We start from the raw sequence: 22,531 nt of genomic DNA, 5'->3' as shown, positions 1-22,531 counted from the left end.
TTCTAATCATTCTAATAGTAGCGATTGTGGTTGTCTTTTGAAAGTATAGCTTTACAGGACATAAAGTAGCCCTATGGAAAAGCAGTAATGATGTGATAATGTTTGCCCCAAAAGAACAAAATTTATTCTGGAAAATTAAGACCTACAAATATAATAATAAGTAGAATGTTGTAGGCATCAAATAGGAGGTAAATACATAAATACAAAGTGATGGGTAAATCAAGAAACAAGATTCTGGCTGGGTGGATTGGGGAAAGCTAGATTTTAAAAGATGGTCAGAAACTACAGATAACGCCCCAAAAAAGAAATAATATGAGGAAACTAGGGAGGCAAAAAAAAAAAAAAAAAAAAAAAGGGCTCAACAATTCTTTTGCTAGGGATATATTCAATAAAAATGAATCCATATATTTACCAGTAGACTTTTATCACAATAACACAGTAGCACTATCTGTATTAGCCCCAAATTACAATACCAAATAACAGAATGGATAAATTGTGGCATATTCACACTACGGGATAATATGCAATAACGAGAATAAACTACCTCTAACTACATACATCAATTATGATGAATAATGCCAAGAACTCAAACACAAAAACATACAGAGATTATGGTTCCATTTATATAAAAACAAGGAAAATTAATGTTTGACTGTAGAAGTCAGGATACTAAGTTTACTTGATGGGAATGAATAGGGACTGAAAGGAGTCTCCTGAGTGGTCTTGATGCTCTATTTTTTAACTTGGACGCTGATATTACACAGCGTAATTGTTTGTTGGCAAACAATCTTCAGTTGTACATTTATGATATATCAATAAAAAGTAAACAAAACAAAACAACCCCAACTCTGGCCCAAGCTCCTGCTTTGGACATGCTTTAATCCAAACCTGGCAGAGAAACAGAAAAAAACATTTCTTCAATTTGTATTTAGATGAATAATCTTCAAAATTTTTAATTAAAAATTTAAGTCTAAATTAATTCCATTCTGAAAAAATTATTTTCCTTTCATCTTATCTTTAGAGGAGGCAAAGGTTGCACACTATATCTAAGACTCTTTAAGCATGATATTATATATTATCCTATATCCAGACAATGGAGCATGCTGGACTTATTCTTTCTCAAAGGTGACGACACTGTCTAGACTCTTGTTGGGAGATTCTTCCCACTATTTCTGTAAGCAATATTGTCCCCCAGGTTACTCTAATATATTCAATCCACTTTCATTTTGTAATACAGAAAGGTAGTGGTTCCACATGCAAAAAGCAGCAGGACACATGGTACCTGAAAACCAGAAGTCAGATAGTTGGAATGTAAAACTAATGTTCATCAAACAACAGAAAGGTGATTTTTAGGAGGAGGAAAGTTTTTTCCCCTCTTCTGGAGATTGCCAAGTTATTAAAATGCAGTTAAATACCAACTTCTTGAGGATTATTGGGAATTTTTCTAAGTTTCTTATTTTAGAAAGATTTTTGACCTTTAATAATTATTGTTAAAAATATTTTATACATGGCTTTGTTCATAGTAGAAGCTTAACAAATTATGTGATTAGGTGATAAAACTAAATGTGTTGGGTTTAACCAGTAACAAAAGAACATTATCATACAAACATTTGAATAAACTATGTCCATAAAACATAACAGAAGATAAATTATTGCTCTAAGAGCATTAATTCAATCAGTCAGAAAAAAACTCTTTACCAGGCGCATGTGTATTCTTTTTACCAGGCACAATACTAAGCACTAAATATACAAAGAGACTATAAGACATTAAATACTTGTTCTCATGAAACTTAAAAGTAGTAGGAGACAATGTGTGATTTGATGTAGGCCAGTGAGGGCACTGCTTGTGAAATCTCACCATTAAAAAACCATTCTTGTAGATCTTCAAGGCCTTTCATGGTCAAAGTTCTTTACTTTTAGGATGACCATCTCATTTACTTATTCATTCAAGAAAAATTTATAGTGTACCTACTGGAAATTAAGCAGTGAACAAAGTCTATTCTCAAGGAGCTTATATTCTACTATGCACGAAGGGAGAGAAATCAGAAAATAAGGAGGCACCAACATGGCAGAGAAGTAGGGGGATCCAAAGTTCCCTCATCTCTCAAACAAAGAAACCAGTGTTGAGGCCAAAGGACTTTGAATTCCAAGAGCCCAGGCGGCAAAGTGACAGAGATGCTTCCAGGGACCCACTGGGAAAACCTGACAGGACGAAGAGCTACTTCAATAAACAAATCAAAGCACACCTGGTGGAGGATCCAAAACATCACTATGAGTAGGGAGATAAAGTAACCCAAGTCACAACAACAGAGGGCAAGTAACACTCTCCAAAACACACCTCCTAAAGGGCCAGGCTCTGGACAGTGTATGACTCCTCTTTAATATAGTAGTGCTCGCAGGTGCAGGGCATATAACAAGCTTTTAATACACGTAAGAGACAAAAAAACTAGCCAAAATGACAAAACGGAAGAATTCTCAGGAGAAATTCAAGGAAGAAATGACAGCTAAAGAATGGATCAAAACAGATATAAACAATATAACTGAACAAGAATTTAGAATAATAGTCATAAGATTAATCACTAAACTTCAAAAAAGCATAGAAGACAGCAGAGAATCTATTGCTGCAGAGATCAAGGAACTAAAAAAGTCATGATGAATTTAAAAATGCTATAAATGAGGTGCAAAATAAACTAGAGGCAGTGACAGCGAGAATTTAAGAGGCAGAGGGGAGATTAAGTGAAACAGAAGATAAAATTATGGAAAAGATGAAGCTGAGAAAAAGAGATAAAAAAATTCTGGACCACAAGGGAAGAATTAGAGAACTAAGTGGTTCAATGAAAACTGAGCAATATCCATATCACAGGAGTTCCAGAAAAAGGAGAGACAGACAGAGGGTCGAAGGTGTGCTTGAACACATCATAGCTGAGAACTTCCCCAATCTGGGGAAGGAAACAGACACTGAAATCCAGGAGGCACAGAGAACTCCCTTCAGACGTAACTGGAATCGATCTTCTGCAGGACATATATGAAACTGGCAAAATACAAAGATAAAGAGAGAATTCTGAAAGCAGCTAAGGATAAATGGCCCTTAACCTACAAGGGTAGACACCTAAGGGTAGTAACAGACCTATCTACTGAAACTTGGCAGACCAGAAAGGAGTGGCAGGAAATTTTCAATGTGATCAACAGGAAAAATATACAACCAAGAATCCTTTATCCAGCAAGCCCGTCATTCAGAATAGAAGCAGAGACCAAGGTTTTCCCAAACAAAAACTGAAGGAATTCATCACCACTAAACCAGCCCTACAATAGATCCTAAGGGGGACTCTGTGAGTGGAATGTTACAAGGACCACAAAGGACCAGATACATCACTAGAAACATGAAACCTACAGATATCACAATGACTCTAAATCCATCTTTCAATAATAACACTGAATGTAAATGGACTAAATGCTTCAATCAAAAGAGACAGGGTATCAGAATGGATTAAAAACAAACAAACAAACAAGACCCATCTATTTGCTGTCTACAAGAGACCCATTTTAAACCTGAGGACCCCTTCAGATTGAAAAGTGAGGGGATGGAGAACCATCTATCATGCTACCACAAGTCAAAAGAAAGCTGGAGTAGCCATACTTATATCAGACAAACTAGATTTTAAACTAAAGGCTGTAACAAGAGATGAAGAAGGACATTATATCATAATTACGGGGTCTATCCATCAAGAGCTAACAATTATAAATGTTTACACACCGAATTCAAGAGCACCCAAATATATAAAATAAATCACAAACATAAGCAATCTTATTGGTAAGAATGTGGTAATTGTGGGGGACTTTAATACTCCACTTACAGCAAAGGACAAATGATCTAGACAGAAAATCAATAAACAATGTCCCTGAATGATACACTGGACCAGATGGACTTGACAGATATATTTAGAACTTTTCATCCTCAGGCAGAATACACATTCTTCTCAAGTACAAATGGAACAATCTCTAAGACAGATCATATACTGGGTCACAAAAGAGCCCTCAATAAATATAAAAGAACTGAAATCATACCATGCACACTTTCAGATCATAATTCTATGAAACTTGAAATCAACCACAGGAAAAAGTTTGGAAAACCTCCAAATGCATGGAGGTTAAAGAACATCCTACTAAAGAATGAATGGGTCAACCAGGCAATTAAAGAAAAAATTAAAAAATATATGGAAACAAATGAAAATGGAAACACAACAATCCAAACCCTTTGGGATGCAGCAAAGGCAGTCCTAAGAGGAAAATACACTGCAATCCAGGCCTATCTGAAGAAATAAGAAAATTCCCAAATACAAAATCTAACAGCACACCTAAAGAACTAGAAGCAGAATAACAAAGAAACCCCAAAGCTAGCAAAAGAAGAGAAATAATAAAGATCAGAGCAGAAATAAACAATATAGAATCCAAAACAGTATATCAATGAAACTAAGAGTTGGTTTTTGGAAAAATAAAAAAAATTAATAAACCCCTAGCCAGACTTCTCAAAAACGAGAGGACCCAAATAGATAAAACCATGAATGAAAATGGAATTATTACAACCAATCCCTCAGAAATACAAGCAATTATCAGGGAATATTATGAAAAATTATATGCCAACAAACCGGACAACCTGGAAGAAATGGACAAATTCCTAGATACCCACATACTATCAAAATTCAAAGGGGAAGAAACTGAAAAGTTGAACAGACCCATAACTAGTGAAGAAATTGAATCAGTTATCAAAACTCGTCCAACAAATAAGAGCCCTGAGCCAGATGGCTTCCCTGGGGAATTCTACCAGACATTTAAAGGAGAGTTAATACCTATTCTTCTCAAGCTGCTCCAAAAAACAGAAATGGAAGGAAAACTTCCAGACTCATTCTATGAATCCAACATTACCTGGATTCCCAAACCAGACAGAGACCCTACAAAAAAGGAGGATTATAGGCCAATACCCCTGATGAACATGGATGCATAAACTCTCAACAAGAGGGGCGCCTGGGTGGCTCAGTCGGTTGAGCTTCCGACTTTGGCTCAGGTCATGATTTCACGGTCTGTGAGTTTGAGCCCCGCGTCGGGCTCTGTGCTGACAGCTCAGAGCCTGGAGCCTGCTTCAGATGCTGTGTCTCCTCTCTCTGACAAGCCCCCATTCATGCTCTCTCTCTGTCTCAAAAATAAACAAACATTAAAAAAATATTAAAAAAAAAAAAAAAGCTCTCAACAAAATACTAGCAAATCGAATTCAACAGCATATAAAAAGAATTATTCACCATGACCAAGTGGGATTCATTCCCTGAGCTGCTGGGCTGGTTCAATATTTGCAAATCAATCAATGTGATACATCACATTAATAAAAGAGAGGATAAGAATCATATGATCCTGTCAATAGGTGCAGAAAATGCATTTGACAAAATATAGCATCCTTTCTTAAATAAAAACCCTCAAGAAAGTCAGGATAGATGGAACATACTTAAACATCATAAAAGCCATCTATGAAAAGCCCACAGCTAATACCATCCTCAATGGGGAAAACCTGAGAGCTTGCCCTCTGAGATCAGGAACACAACAGGGATGTCCACTATCACCACTGTTGTTTAACATAGTGTTGGAAGTCCTACCATCAGCAGTCAGACAACAAGATGAAATAAAAGGCATCAAAATTGGCAAAGAAAAAGTCAAACTTTCACTTTTCGCAGACGACATGACACCCTACATGGAAAACCTGAAAGACTCCACCAAAAGACTGCTAGAACTGATACGTGAATTCAGCAGTCACAGGGTATAAAATCAATGTACAGAAATCAGTTGCATCTTTATACACCAATAATGAAGCAACAGAAAGAGAAATGAAGAAACTGATCCCATTTACAATTGCACCAAGAACCATAAAATACCTAGGAATAAACCTAACCAAAGATGTAAAAGCAATCTACACATTCAATGCAATCCCAATCAAAATTGCATCAGCATTCTTCTCAAAGCTAGAACAATCCTAAAATTTGTAGAGAACCACAAAAGACCCTGAATAGCCCAAGTAATACTGAAGAAGAAAACCAAAGCAGGAAGGCATCACAATTCCAGTCTTTAGCCTCTACTACAAACCTGTAATCATCAAGACAGTACGGTATTGGCACAAAAACAGACACACAGACAAACGGAATAAAATAGAGAACCCAGAACTGGATCCACAAATGTATGGCCAACTAATCTTTGACAAAGCAGGAAACAGCATCCAATGGAAAAATGACAGTCTCTTTAGCAAATGGTGCTGGGAGAACTGGACAGCAATATGCAGAAGAATGAAACTAGACCACTTTCTTACACCATACACAAAAATAAACTCAAAATGGATGAAAGACTTAAATGTGAGACAGAAAACCATCAAAACCCTAGAGGAGAAAGCAGGCAACAACCTCTTTGACTTCAGCCGCAGCCAACTTCTTGCTCGACACATCTCCAAAGGCAAGGGAATTAGAAGCAAAAATGAACTATCGGGACCTTATCAAGATAAAAACCTTCTGCACTGCAAAGGCACTAAAAGGCAACCGACAGACGTATCAGATAAAGGGTTAGTATCCAAAATCTATAAAGAACTTACCAAACTCAACATCTGAAAAACAAATAATCCAGTAAAGAAATGGGCAGAAGACATGAATAAACACTTTTCCAAAGAAGACATCCAGATGGCCAACAGACACATGAAAAGATGCTCCACATCATTCAAAATCAGGGAAATACATATTAAAACCACACTGAGATACCACCTCACACCAGCCAGAGTGGCTAAAATGAACAACTCAGGAAACAACAGATGTTGGTGAGGATGTGGAGAAATGGGAACCCTCTTGCACTGTTGGTGAGAAGGCAAACTGATGCAACCACTCTGGAAAAGTGTGGCGGTTCCTCAAAAAATTAAAAATAGAACTACACTACGACCCAGCAAATAGCACTACTAGGAATTTATCCACGGGATACAGGAGTGCTGATTCATAGGGACACATTTACCCCAATGTATATAGCAGTGCTTCCAACAATAGCCAAATTATAGAAAGAGCATAAACATCCATCAACTGATGCATGAACAAAGAAGATGTGGTTTATACATACAATGGAATACTACCTGGCAATGAGAAAGAATGAAATCATGCCATCTGCAGCAACATGGATGGAACTGGAAGGTATTATGCTGAGTGAAATAAGTCAGTAAGAGATCAGATAACCATGTTTTCACTCATATGCAGATCTTGAGAAACTTAACAGAAGACCATGGTGGGGAGGGAAGGGGAAAAAATAGATACAGAGAGGGAAGGAGGTAAACCATAAGAGATGTTTAAATACAGAGAACAAACTGAGGGTTGATGGGGGAGTGGGGGAGTGGGGGAGTGGGGGAGTGGGGGAGAGGGGAGGAGGGCACTTGTTGGGATGAGCACTGGGTGTTGTACCTAAGTGATGAAGCACGGGAATCTACCCCAAAAACCAAGAGCACACTTTACACACTATATGTTAGCCAACTGGACAATAAATTATATTAAAAAAAAAAAATCAGAAAATAAGGAAATAAAGTAATCGGAAGTGATAACTGTTGTAAACCAAAGTAAAGCAAGGAAATAAAGTTAGAAATGAGAGTGTAACGGACAGCAAGGAGGAACCATGTGCATATGTGAACAGAAACACAGGACAGGTGAGGAGAAATAAGGAAAACAGGAACAGAACAAAAGAGATCTGGAGTCTTAAATATAAAACTAAAGAATATAGACCTTTTTGCTCAGGTAATAAAGTACAATTTAAAGTTTTTGAATAAGCATGATATGCAGGATGTTGTTCTAAAGTCTATTTTCTCAGGGTGCCTGGGTGGCTCAGTCATTTAAGCAACTAACTCTTGATTTCAGCTCAGGTCACGATCTCACACTCATGAGACTGAGCCCCATATCCAGCTCTGCACTGGGTGTGGTGTCTGCTTAAGATTCTCTCTCTCCACCCCCCTCTGCCCCTCCCCCACTAACATTTTCTAAACAAGTAAATAAATAAAAGTCTATTTTCTCATAGATTTGAAAGATGTACTGGAGCAAGCAGAATTAGGAAGCACAGTCTATCAGGAAGCTACTGCTGTTAGCCTACATGAAATAATATGAGGACTACACTGAATAATCAATAGCAGTGGAATAAATAGGCCCAGTATACAAGCAACTAAGAGAAACGGAAAAAACAACAGGAATGTGATAAGAACAGTGATTCTCAAATCATATGCAGTGAATGACTAGTTTGGGTTTTTGTTTTTTTCCCAGGGTTGTGAACTAATATTCTGTAAACTACAAAATTGAGTTCTTGGATGTTCTAGCAATGTCAAATTGTTATACAAGATTCTAAACGCTTACTCTCAATTTCTGTTATTAACTTGTGACAAAAAAATTGGTTAGCCAGCAATCTGGTGATTAGACCACACCTTGACAAGAACTAAAACAGGAAGAAAAATCCTCAGATTCCAAGATCTTGAACCTGAGTTGACAGAGAAAGTAATGATGCAATTAAGAGAGAAACAGAATCCAAAAGGAAGAGATGTGTGGTGAGGAGTTATATTTTGACCATGCTGAATCTATCAGTGAGACATCTAGGTAACAATCTATTGGTTAATTAGGAAAAAAATATATATACAGATCTGAAGAAAATGTTCTCATGATAGAACATTTTTCTTCCAAAGAGAGAGTTGGGGTTAGTATCTGCAAAGAGTCAAATATTGGTCTTCAGAATAACAGTAATGGTGGAGTCCTGGATAAATTATTTTATTTAAAAAAAAACACTATATAAAAGCATGAAGAGAGACTAAACGCAGAAACTAGAAGGAATTCAACTCTTGCAAAATGGGAACTGTGGTAGGCAGAGTTTTAAGATGGCCCCAATGGCCCTGTCTCATGCATAACTGTATACATTGCATAATTACCTCTTCCTTGAGTGTGGGCTGAACTTAGTGACTTGCTTCTAATGAATAGACTATGAAAACAATGATGTCACATCTCTGATTAAGTTATAAAAGATTGTGCTCTCATCTTGCTAGCACTCTATTGCCTTCTCAGCTTACACCCTTTGATAAAGCAAGTTGCCCTGCTGGAGAGATCCTTGTGGCTAAGAACTGAGGGCAGTCTCTAGCCAACAGCCAGGAAAAGCTGAAATCCCTTAGTCCAGTAACCTGCTAGCTAAGTGAATACTGAAAATAACCACATGAGCTCAGATGTGGACCCTTTTCCAGACATGCCTTCAGATGACACCTCAGTCCTGACTACCCCTTGGGTGAGAGTTAAGCTATGCCTGATTCTGAACCAGAGAAACTGCAAGATAGTAGTAAGTGAGTGTTGTTTTGGTTTTTTAATTTTTTTTTAACTTTTTTTTTTTTTTAATTTATTTTTGAGACAGGGAGAGACAGAGCATGAACAGGGGAGGGTCAGAGAGAGGGAGACACAGAATCTGAAACTGAGCTGTCAGCACAGAGCCTGATGCGGGACTCGAAGTGAGTGTTGTTTTAAGAGCTATGCTTCAGAGTAATTTCTTATGCAACAGTAGATAACTTACATAAGAAATTACATTGGGTAATATCCACATTTGCAAGGCTTTTACCATGAAGTTACTCACAAATCTGCCAGCAGAAAATAAATCTCAAGTAGAAAGCCAGAGTCCTACTGCCTGAGAAGCCAAAGGACAAGGTCTAGGATTGTAACAGTGGCTGGAATTCAAGGTTGGATATCCTGGAAAGGAGGAAACCTTGAAGAGTGGAGTCCCAAAGTCTGCATATTCATACCCCTCAAATTCCTGACTGACTCCAAAAGTACACCTATGGGAGAAAAGACTGAAAGGAGCTTAGGGGAAAAACAATAGCTAGAAAGCTATAACAGCCAAGCAGAGATTTTGACAGCTACCATCTGCAGTGGGGATAAGATTTTGGAATTTCAATTCTGCCAAGTTACAGGGGTCAGAAAACAAAACCCCAAAAGGGAAATACTATAGAAGTAAAGACCTTATATCAAGACTAAATGCCAAGAAAAATATAATATCTAAAATTAAAATTTTTTTGTATGGGATTAATAATAGACACTAAAAAAGGTACCACATAGAGCAATAAAAAAAATAGCAACAGGAACATTCTAAAACACACATAAAAAATGAATAGAACATCAATAACCTGAAAGGTAACATAATGAGTTTCAATATACACATAGTTAGAGATCCACAGAATAGAAAAGCAAAGAGGGGACCAAAACCAAGAAAATTTCAAAAAATAATGGCCTGTATCTTTCTACCTTTGATGAAAACCATAAACCCACAGATCCAAGAAGCTCATAAACTCCAAGCAGAAGAAACATGAAAAACACCAAACAAAGGCATATTATTAACAAACTGCTGGAAGCCAGGGACAAAGAAGAAAAATTTTAAATATAGAGAAAAAGACTACACAGAAACAATAACAGCAAAACTCTTGCTCGAAACTAGGCAAGCCAGAAAAACAAACAAAACAAAACAAACCCAGAGAGACATGAGAGACATGTTTAAAATACAGCAAAAAAGAAAAGCTGTCAATCTAGATTTCTATACCAAGAAAAATAGCTTTCAAAAATAAAAGCAAAACAAAGGCTTTAGGACAAACAAAAGCCTGGAGAAATCATTATGAGCATAACTGTACTACAATATATGTTAAAGGAAGTTCTTGGGAAAAAGAAATTCAGATTTACACAAAGAATGAAAGTACTAGGAATGGTAAATTCATGTGTAATCATGAAAGGGTTTTTTTTTTTTTTTTTTTTGCATCTTTTAATCTCTTTACAAGATAACTGAGAAGGATGATAGTATGGCAAAAGGTACAGGAACCAACCTAAAAGAGTCAGCAATAACCAAAGCTAGAACAAATTGAGCAACAAAATAACAACACTGGGCTGGAACCACAGAAGAGAATAAATGAATCCAGACTGATATAATTTAAGTAATGGAATAAATAAATAAGTGAGGGAGAGAAGGGACAGCTATTCATTATAGAATTTCAATTAATGCAAAGGAAATGAGGGAAATTTTTAAAAAATCACCATTAGAATACAGTAATATAATTGTTTCAGGGAAGATCAAGATCCACCAATGAATACTAAAATTAAGGAGCAAAGGATGAAGGAAAAACAAGATACTGTCATAGACTAACACCAGCACTCCTCAGGGTAATTATTAATTAAAAAGAAAAAATAATTAACTTTAAAGTGGAGGGGTGCCTGGGGGCACCTGGATGGCTCAGTTGGTTAAGTGTCCAACTCTTGATTTCAGCTCAGGTCATGATCTGGTTGGTGAGTTCAAGCCTCATGTTGGCTGCTTGAGATTCTCTCCTCTCTCACTCTACCCCTCCCCTCCCTCAAAACAAACACTAATAAATACATGAATGAATGAATGAGTGAATGAATGAATGAATGAAGTGGAGAAGAACAGCAGAAATCACCATAACCAAGGTCAAAACCACCAGCAATTAGACATATCAACATCCTATCTCTTAATATGATTCACTGGGGAAGGTACCACAATCACCTCAGTGGTTTTCTTGCCAAAACACATAACCTCAAACTAGTCATGCAAAAACATAATCCAAACAAACAAAAAAAAAGAGTGATCTAGTATGTTATACTTGATCAGTAGTCTTTTTTTTTTAATTTTTAAAAAATGTTTATTTTTGAGAGATAGAGACAGAGCTCGAATGGGGGAGGAGCAGGGAGAGAGAGGGAGACAGAATCTGAAGCAGGGTCCAGGCTCTGAGCTGTTAGTACAGAGCCTGATGCAGGGCTATAATCCACAAACCACAAGATCATGACCTGAGCTGAAGTCAGATGCTTAAATAGATGAGCCACCCAGACGTCCAGAGCAGTACTCTTGAAAAGCATCAGTGTCATGAAAGAAAAGGAATGACTTTCAATCTTTCCAACTGTCACAAGTTGGAGTTGAGTACAGATATCTATTAAATGTAATGTAGGATTCTGGAATAGGAAAAGGACATAAGTGGAAAAACTGGGAAATCAAAATAAAATTTGTAGCTTAGTATTATTGTACCAATGTAAATTTCTTGGTTTTTATCACTATATAATGGTTATGTAGAATGTTAACAAGAGAAGAAGCTGGGTTAAGGGGTATATGAGAACCCTGTGTATTGGTTTTATAATTTCTAAGTCCAAAATTTGTTCAGACTGGAAAGCTTAAAAAAGATAAAGTTCATGGACTCCTGGGTGGCTCTGTTGGTTACGAGTCCAACTTTGACTGAGGTCATGATCTCATGGTTTATGAGTTTGGGCCCCACGTTGGGCTCTGTGCTGACAGCTCAGAGCCTGGAGCCTCCTTCGCATTCTATGTCTCCCTCTCTCTCTGCTCCTCCCCCACTTGTGCTCTCTCTCTCAAAAATAATAAACATTAAAAAAATGATAAAGTTTAAAGTAAAAATAATATCAATGTATTATTGTGAGATTTATAATATATGAAGAAGTATAAAGGTATGACAATAACTGCAAAAAGTGGAATAAAAGTGTTCTATGTAAGGTTCTTAGGATATATGTGAAGTGATATACTATTATTTGAATGCAGACTGTGTTATGATATGTACTGTAAATACCAGACCAGATACTAAAGCAAAGTAACAAAGACGCATATAACTAATATGCCAACAGTTGAAATAAATGGAATTTGTAAAAAAGAAAAAAAAAAAGTCAATCTAAAAGAAGGCATGAAATGGGGGGGGTGGAGAATAACATATGGCACAAACAGAAAATAGATTGATTTAATTCAATCATATTTGAAACTGTATTAAATATAAATAGTCTAAACCCTTCCAGTAAGACAAAAACTGTCAGGATTAAAAACCACAAGAACTATCTATATGCTGTCTACAAGAAACCATTTTAAATGTAAAGACCACAAAAAGGTAAAAGAATGGCAAGAGATATACAATGCAAGTACCAATTAACAAGGAAGTTGGAGTGGCTGTATTAATAGCAGATAAAATAGGATTTATAAAAAGAAATATTACCAGCAATGTTATCAGAAATACAGACATTTATTAATGATATAAGTAACCTCATCAAAAAAAATGCTAGGTATATCTATAACCAACAACAGATTGAAAAAACAGCAGACAGAAGATTGATAGGGGTACAAAATAAATGAATTATCAGCTAACTTGACCTTGCTTGAAAAAAAAAATTGCAGTGTATATTCTTTTCAGCTGCATACAGAACATTTACTAAGACAGGCCATATTTTATAAATCAATAACAAAAATATCGGAAAACATCTCTCAAACACTTGAAAATTGAACAATTCACTTCTAAAGAATCCCTGGGTTACAGAAGAATTAACAAGAGATATTTAAAGAATATTTAAAACTAAACAACAATGAATATACAACATATCAAAATTTGTATGCTGCTGCTAAAATAGTACTTGGGAGATTTATAAAGAAATGTTCATATAATGAAAAAAATCAATCTAATCTGATAACTTAAAGTAGACAAACAGCATATTAAACCTAAAGAAAAAAAAACTAAGCACGAAAAAAAAAAAAAGAAAAAAAAAATCAAAGAGAATAGAAAAAACCTGAAACAGGTTTACTTATTTATCTTTTGAAAAGACCAATAGGGGCATCTGGGTGGCTCAGTCCATTAAGCGTCCAACTTCAGCTCAGGTCATGATCTCACGGTTCATGAGTTCGAGCCCACCGTCAGGCTCTGTGCTGACAGCTCAGAGCCTGGAGCCTGCTTTGCATTCTGTGTCTCCCTCTCTGTCTGCCCCTCCCCCACTCAAGCTCTGTGTCTCTCAAAACTAAACGTTAAAAAAAAAAAATGACCAATAGAACTGATGTATCTCTAGCCAGACTGATCAAGCAAAGAAGACCAAATTACCAATATTAGGAATGAAATAAAGACATGATTACAAATCATACTGCTGACATTAATAAAATATAGAACTATTAGAACTTCATGCCTAAAATTCAACAAATTAGATAAATGCTTTGACAAATTCAAACTACCAAAATTCAACTAAGCAGAAAACTCAAATAATTCTGTATCTATTAACTAAAATAGACCAGGAATTAAAAACCTTCCTATAAAGAAAACATCAGCTTCAGATTGCATATCTGATAAATTCTTCTAAACATTTGAGGAAATACTAATTATACACAAACTCTTCAAGAACATAAAAGAGAAATACTTTTCAACTCATTCTGTGAAATGAAGCCAGCATTACTCTGACAGCAAACCATTATTAAAGAGAGACAATTACAGATGATGCATTCTATTCCATTCTATTCTACTCTATGATGAATATAGATACAAATTCTTTAACAAAATTTTAGTATAGGTAATTTAAAAAATAAATTAAATCTACCAACATAGAAAAAGGCCCTATTAAAATGTACATAGTAGGCACTCAAATACTGGTAAATAATTAGATTTCACAAGTTGTGACCTGCCCAATGAAGCCATATGACCTTCCCTTTCAAGTGACATTAAAGATGCTGATATTTTAAAAATAACTTATTCCTGAACTTATAGGGATATTTCCAAAATATTCAGAGATTAACTCTATGAAAAATCACATTAATCTTACTAAAATAATTTGTAAAATCACATAATTAACAAGAGCTGGAAATATCTATCACACAAGCTTGAGCAGATTTAGAACTTACATCAGAATTTATACTACTGTATTACTTAAATTTGTATTATATGCTTAATTCTCCCTTTCATTTCAAAGACAAATTCAGAAGCTCTTCTAAGCAGGGGCATCTGCAACTAGGCAACATGGACAACAGTGACTATATTCCTTTGGATGAGTAGCATGCTGTCATTAGAATACAATGACTGCCCTCTTCCCTACACCTCAGTAGGGTGGAAAGTCAACTTTATCCTCTCTCTGATCCTATCAACCCCTTCTAAGATGGCTCAAGTGATATTCTCTCAGTTCCCTTACCGCCTCCTTTAGCAGTAACAACTTGTACAGGTTTTTATTGTTCTGTGAAACATCTGACAATCTGGTAACAATAAACTAAGTTAGTTAATAGTTCATTTCCAAGTCTCTGGGTTTCTTGCTGATTCCTAGCCAAAAGGAGTTACTTATTAACAACTATGAATTCCCTTTCCTGATTTCTTTTTCCTGCCAAACTAAGTTACTAATTAGCACTTGTGCAAAACACTCAAATGGGATCGATTAAATATCATTACCCACACCATGAAAGCAATTTTATCATCCCTGGCAGTCCTGGGAGAATTTCAAGAATTTTAGGGACTAAAGGTTACAATTTAATATTGAAAAATGGGTCACTTGAGCATGTGACTCTTGATTTCAGCTTAGGTCGTTAGATCGAGCCCCATGTTGGGCTCCCCCGCGCCCCCCCCCCCCATTGCTCATGCTCCCTCTCCCTCTCTCAAATAAATAAAATGAAAAAAAATATTTTTTTTTGTGAGTAATAATAGTATTGGGCTTCACTAAATTCACTTCAAGCCTCATTTACTGAAAACTTACCATTTATTACCTACAAAAAAATCACAGAAAACATAAGGAATTCAAATCTCTAATCCTTCAACTTAAAACAAATTGATTTTATATATAAAAAATTATATATATATATATGTAGCTTGACTTACAGAAGGTAACACAGCAGTACTTCAGTATGGTAGGAATTTTTTCAATAACTGTGACTGCATCAAATGAGTAAAAAAAATGTTGCTGATTCTGTATATCTGAATGTTGTGAGTGGTTTCTTTCAAATGAGCAAAAATGATTTGAGTTCCCAAAAAGCATATACATTTTAACATATCGTTCTCATAAGCAAAACAGGTTATTTTGACAAATTCATGTGAATTGTATATTATACAGAAATGATGTAGCATTTTATTGAACATATGATGTAGGAAGAATAATTTTTTTAAAAAATATTCCTTCTAACAAGAATAAGGGGGAAAGTTTAAAGAAATCCTAAAACTACTAGCCCATACTTCAACAGAGGCAAACTGTAGGAATATTCATGAAAGACAAAGATGGAGTTTTTCCTGGCTTCAAAGAGCAACCGTTTCTTTCCTAGAAGAATAAAATCCTTTAAAACTTCATTTTCCAGAAATCCCTAAACTAATTATTCAAATTGACTATTTGATGGCCCTAAGTCGAATCCATCCAGGCCAAAAAGAAAAAAAAAGAAAAATTTACAAACGCACATCTCCAGGGGAGCCTGGGTGGCTCAGTGGGTTTTAAACGTCTGACTCTTGGTTTCAGCTCAGGTCTTGATCTCACAATTTCATGAGTTTGAGCCCCACATCAGGCTCTGCGTTGGCAGTGCAGAGCCTGCTTGGGATTCTCTCTCTCCCTCTCTGCCCCTCCCTCGCAAGCGCTGTGTCTCTCTCAAAATAAATAAATAAACTATAAAAACAAAAACATACCTCCAGAATGAAACTCAAGGGAACCAGTAGGAATTATGGGAAGAGGGAGTGATTATTTCCTGTTTTCCCTCTCAAAACAATTTAACTGTCTTGGTATACAGTGATGAGTCTCTTTTAAGATTATAAATGGTAAAAGAAGGTTAGGGCAGGAAGGATGGAACACTAAAGTAAAAAGCAATGACTTTTTAATCAGTAAAAGAACGACTAAGTGTTCCACCTATCTACTTAACACAAGAAGACATTTACTTTGTGTCCATCCATGCCTTATCACACAAAAAGAAAGGTAAATGAAAATTACCAAATGAAGTTTTCTAGGCTACTCTGATGTATTATCTCTGGCTCTTCACGTGGTTACATTTACTGTCTGTTTGGTATCCTTTTACTGTTTTCTGCCAGTGTTCACCCGTGTGAATATATATCACTGGTATGAAATCACATGGCATTAATAAAGATGCCATTAATGCTTAAAGAATACTCTATAAAGCAGAGCAGCTTGTATCATCATGACCAAATTTCAAATATATTATTTAAACTAAACAGTAGGGTATATTTCAAAACTTCTAATTTCTCATATTTCTCAAATATATTGCTGAACACAAGCTAGATGGCAAGACTGATAGTATACTCATATAAGAAAAGAATAAGCATGCAATATGCATAATATGAACCTAGTATCTATAATAATGCAAATCTAATACATAGAAAGAGAAATTTAATAAAACGATAATGACCATGTATTTCGAATTGTAAATTCTCGTTAGGGGTTTCAGCAATAAGTCAAACTACATAAAAGGTATATAACACTTTAAAAAATGTCAAATTTCCATTTTACTTGTTCTTTCTGCATAGGTCTTAATTTGTAAACAATTTCAAAAGGGTTCAGGATTTTATTTTTTGTAATTAAAAAAGCAGTAAAGATCTGCATCACAAAAAATACTTGTCTTTTTCTTTATAATAAAAGATAGCTTTCAAAAACTAAAAACAAATTCATAGTCATCGAAACTCTGCAAATCAAAACCACAAACGTACCACTTCATACTCATGGAATGGCTATAATAAAAAGATGATAGCAAAGGTGTGGAGGATACAGAGAAACTGGAACCCTCATACACTGTGGTGGGAAAGTAAAAAGGTGCAGCCACTGAGGTAAACAGTCCAGAAGTTCCTCATAAGGTTAAACATAGAGTTACCATATGATTCAGTAATTCCACAGCCAGGTATATAACTCAAGAAAATTGAAAACAAATGTCCACACAAAAACTCGGACACAAGTGTTCACAGTAATTTTATTTGTAACAGTCAGAAAATGGAAACAACCCAAATGTTCAACTGATGAATGGGTAAATGAAATGTGGTATATTAATACAATGGAGCATTATTCAGCAATCAGAAGGAAAGAAGCACTGATACATGCTACAACCTGGATGAATTCTGAAAACATGCTAAGTAAAAGGGGTCAGTTACCAAAGACCACATATTGTATAACTCCATTTATCTGAAATAACCAGAACAGGCAAATCTATAGAAACAAAATAAATTAGTCTACCTAGGGCTAAGGGGTTTCAAGAAAACAGAAGAGGGGTAACTGCTAAAGTGCACAGAGTTTCTTTTTAGAGTAATAAAAATGTTCTAAAACCGTGATGGTTGCACATCTCTATGAATATACTGAAACCCACTAAACTGTACACTTTAAATGTGTGAATTGTACAGTATGTGAATTATACCTCCAGTAAGCTGCTAACATCCTCCTCCCTCCAAGGGAAAAAAAAATCTAATAACTGCAGCTATACATAGAATAACCTAGCATATTCTTTGAAAGTACAGATCCCCTGAACCAGCCAGACCACTAAGTCATCAACTATGAAGTGGGATGCACTTTTCTAGACTAGAGGAGCAGTACAATAAGACCGGTTCAAAACCTGACTGTCAACTTCCTAGCTACATGACTTTCAGTAAATTATCTAATCTCTCTACATTTTCAGGTCCTACTTCAGTACAATGCAGGAAGAAATGCCTATTTCACTGGGTTACTATAAAAACTTAATAATATATACAAAGTATACTATAGGACATATTGTGCTCAAACAATATTTTATTATGATTGTTATTTTTACTGGACTTTTATTTTCCTGTTCTTTATAGAACTTCTCCAATATCTGCCCCAAATCCATGCATCTAAGTTAAACCTTATAAATCTTAACTCTTTTCAAGAAATAATAACTTTTCGGGGAGGCTGGGTGGCTCAGTCGGTTCATGTCAGACTCTTCATTTCAGCTCAGGTCATGATCTCAGTTTGTAAAATCAGGCCTCGCATCAGGCTCTGCAATAAAACCTTGGGAGCCTGCTTGGGATTCTCTCTCTCTCTCCCTCTGCCACTCACCCACTCGCACTTTTTCTCTAAATAAATAAATAAGAAATATTAACTTTTGGAGCACCTGGGTGGCTCAGTCAGTTAAGCAGTCAACTCTTGGTTTCAGCTCAGGTCATGGATTTAGGCCCATGCCGGGCTCTACACTGGCAGCACAGAGCCTGCTTAGGATTGTCTCTCTCCTCTCTGCCCCTCTCCCCGAAATAAACAAACATTAAAGAATTGTTTTTAATTTTTAAAAAGAAATATTAACTTTTATCTTTAAAAGCAGTTTATTGTCTATCTGATGCCCTGCCTGGAATAAAATAACATTTATGAAGTTACTATTTTTACAGAAATACAAACATTACAAGAACACAAACTTCAATAACACCACTAATGGTGGGAGGGTGCTCCTTAAACAAATTCCATGGTTATTTTTAAAATTACAAACTTAGGCCTAAAGGTCAAAAGATGAGGCAGACACAAATAACAACCAAATAAAATTTGCCAATTTTTAAAAATACATTCACTTTAGTAAAAATGCTATACCTATATGCTAAGAACAAACTGAAGTAAATTTAAAATCCTGTAATTTCTTAAGAAATGTACATTTTTAATTCCCAGGTAAGTTGATAACATCTCTATGGAAAAAAATCCTTAGTAAGACTCTCATGTGAATTAAAGCCAACATTTTCATATAGAGTGTAATACATACACAACACAGTAAGAACACAAACAAGAAATAACATTTTATATCTCTATATAAAAATTTAGCATTTCTTTTGCTAACAGTCTCTAATTCTATTTAAGAATGAAACATATATACTATGGTGAAATTGTGACTAAATCTGGTATGAAATCAAAAGTCAATCAACAACCAATTCCTATCTGAAGACATGAAAATGAATATTTCCATTCAAATTCTGGAGAATATTTTAATATCTCATAAGTGAGTCATATTTTGAAAGTACAGTTCATTGCTTGAGAAAATCTGTCATGGACTTTCTAAATGCATTTAATTAAACCAATTAAATTAAGATTTTAAGTTTCTGGTCAGAGTTAAATGTAGAAGAGCACAATACCTAAAATTTATACCTTTTTCAAAGTTAAATAAATTTTTAAACACACGTACAGAATATTATATCTCTACAAAGCTGCAGTGTCTAAAGTTTCCTTTGTTACCCACTATAAGAGCAATGCTCAAGCAACAATATATTCAATTCACCTATTTTATTCGGAATAAATGTGCCTTTCGTAACAAAGAAACCTTTCCTTAAAAAGTTCCATAATCAACTTTTATGTAATTTTTAAAAATGTTATAAATCAAGCCCAGATATCTTTATCAATTTCTCAAAATTGGTAAGTCAAGGTTTACTATACTCCATAACTTAAAAATGAAAATAACTACTTTTACTGACTTGTTTACACATACATATTTCCTATTTTTTATACTACTACCACTCTTTTGCTTTTTTACAAGGCTCTGATATGCCAATCTTTTGTAGCAAATTAGGTAGAAAAGTCAAGTAAAAGTAAACAAACATTTTTCAGATAAAGAAGGGCAAATGAAAGAACTGGAAAATGTAACCCTTAATGAATCTACTGTACTTTTTAAATATTTTAAAAATAGATGGTAACAAGTTAAAAATTCAGGAAATATTTTTTTACTGCTACGTATTCACTTTCTCCAAATGAAAATGAGAGGATAGGTTCATATGAAAAAGGCCCAACTACATCTATACTCTAAGTTTATAAAATAATCTCAAACCATATAATATTGCTAAAACTGAATAATTAAAGTAAAACGTAAAGAAGACATTTAGAAATCAGCTGTTTTTAGGCAAGTATCAGATATTTTCTGATATGGAAAAGCACTTGACAAAATTATCTGGCATAACAAATACTACAAATAATAGTAACCCAAGGTCTCTTACCAATTTCAGCAGGTAGTTGTTTGATTTTGTTCTCTCGAATGCTAAGCATGCTGAGTTTTGACAGATTTTTGATGTCCTTTTCCACAGTAGTTATACGATTAAAGCGAAGGTAAAGAGTGGTGAGAGAATCTAGCCTATATACCACTGAAGGAATTTCTCTCAGTTTATTATGCCGTAAATCAAGCATCCGCAGCTTCTTCAAGTTATCAAGAGAGTCAGGCAAACTGGTAAGTGAGTTTTCATTTAGAGCCAGTGTCATGAGATTTACTAGACAGCCCACCTCTGCCGGGAGGGACTGCAATTTGTTGCTATATAAATAAAGTTCTGTTAATTGAGTCAACTCTTTGATTGATGACGGCAATATGTGTATAGACCTCTTGGATAAGTCCAAACGCATTGAATTCTCTTCCCGGCATTTGTTGAGCTCTTTAATCACCTCTGCATTGCTAGATTTTTTTCTAGTCCCAGGTGCTGGATTTGGCCGTTTGATCGTATTGTCAACTGAAAAAGCCACCCCTGGTTGGGCAGCACTGGAGTCCTTCTTTCCATCTTTGGCATCTTTCCCTTTGGTCTTAGGTTCTTTTTCTTTGCTCTCTTTCCCAAAACCTCCAGAGGCTTTTGCCTCCTTTTCTCTTTCCTTGGCTGATGGCACTTTGGGATCTTTCTCTTTAGAGTCTTTTTCTTTTCCTAAACTACTACTCATGGTGACTCAAGCTTCGGCAAAAACTACATGAACTCCTTTGTTTTATTTGCCAACAACAGTCATTGGAATTCAAAGATGAAGAGACAAAGATCCTACACAATCAAAAAAGGTGTTGGCTTGAAGAAGTAATCACCATGGAGTAACAGCCATCTGTTACATGTTAGATCTAAAAGCACTATGCCCATTTCTGATAACTCATTCCAACTGGTAAAATGCTGCTGGTCAACGATTCATTAGAATTCCTGAAATATAATACAGAAAGAATATTAAATTACTTTAGATTATAATTTATATTAAGTAAATGGGCTCTGAAAAACAATCTTACTGAAAATCTGGCCATTTTATGATTTGATGCAGTAATTTTCTATTGAACATTTTGTTATGCAAAATCCACTGAAAAGCTATAAAAATTAATAAGGCAGGTTCTATCTTCAAGGACTTTATAATCTAACAGGAAGAGGTAAGATAAGCGTACAAGTTACTGTAAGTTTGTAAGAACTGAAAATTGGGGGAAATCATAATAATGTTTGAGTGCTTTCTATGTACAAGCACTACTGTTCAGAAATTTACAAATATTAATACATATAACAGCCCTATGAGATCAACTGTTGTCCCTATTTTATAAATAGGACACAAAGGCACAGAAATATGTTTAAGTAACTAGTTCTGTGATCTTGGAAAAGCAACAGAGCTGAGATTCCAGTGTCTATAGCCTGTGTTCCTAATCACTGTACTAAAATTGTTCTATCTGCAATTAACTGCCAGACAGCGTTAGGTAACAGGAAGGATTTCAAAGGCCACGATGATAGAATTGGGAACAGTTTCACAAGAGAACAAAATGAGCTAAGTAAAATATGTATGGAGCACAGCAAACAGTTCAGGTAAAAGGGCATGAAGCATGTGTAGTTCAATAACCATTCCAGGTGATTCTAATGCAGGTAGATGCAGGGACCACCTTTGAGAAACAGTAAGAGAGAGCAATCTCCAATGATATCTATATACTAAAACATGTGAATAGTGACAAGGACTCTTAAGGGTTCTTAAAAATCGAAAAAGTTGACTGGTAAAATGACCAAAACGAG

General features: G+C 35.4%; 1 protein-coding gene across 4 annotated transcripts in view; it reads right to left on the bottom strand.

The window, feature by feature from the left end:
• SHOC2 (SHOC2 leucine rich repeat scaffold protein) overlaps positions 1–22,531 on the bottom strand; it is a 109,163-nt gene that overhangs the window by 37,648 nt on the left and 48,984 nt on the right. For all 4 annotated transcript variants that reach the window (XM_049645742.1, XM_049645741.1, XM_049645743.1 and 1 more), the window contains one exon: positions 20,747–21,691. In XM_049645742.1, coding sequence (XP_049501699.1) covers positions 20,747–21,449 — 703 coding nt within the window. In that variant the 5' untranslated portion in view covers positions 21,450–21,691. The remainder of the gene's footprint in view (positions 1–20,746; positions 21,692–22,531) is intronic.

The sequence above is a fragment of the Panthera uncia genome, chromosome D2 (genome assembly GCF_023721935.1).
Source record: "Panthera uncia isolate 11264 chromosome D2, Puncia_PCG_1.0, whole genome shotgun sequence".
NCBI classification, from domain to species: domain Eukaryota; kingdom Metazoa; phylum Chordata; class Mammalia; order Carnivora; family Felidae; genus Panthera; species Panthera uncia.
This window is presented reverse-complemented; position numbering and strand designations above follow the sequence as displayed.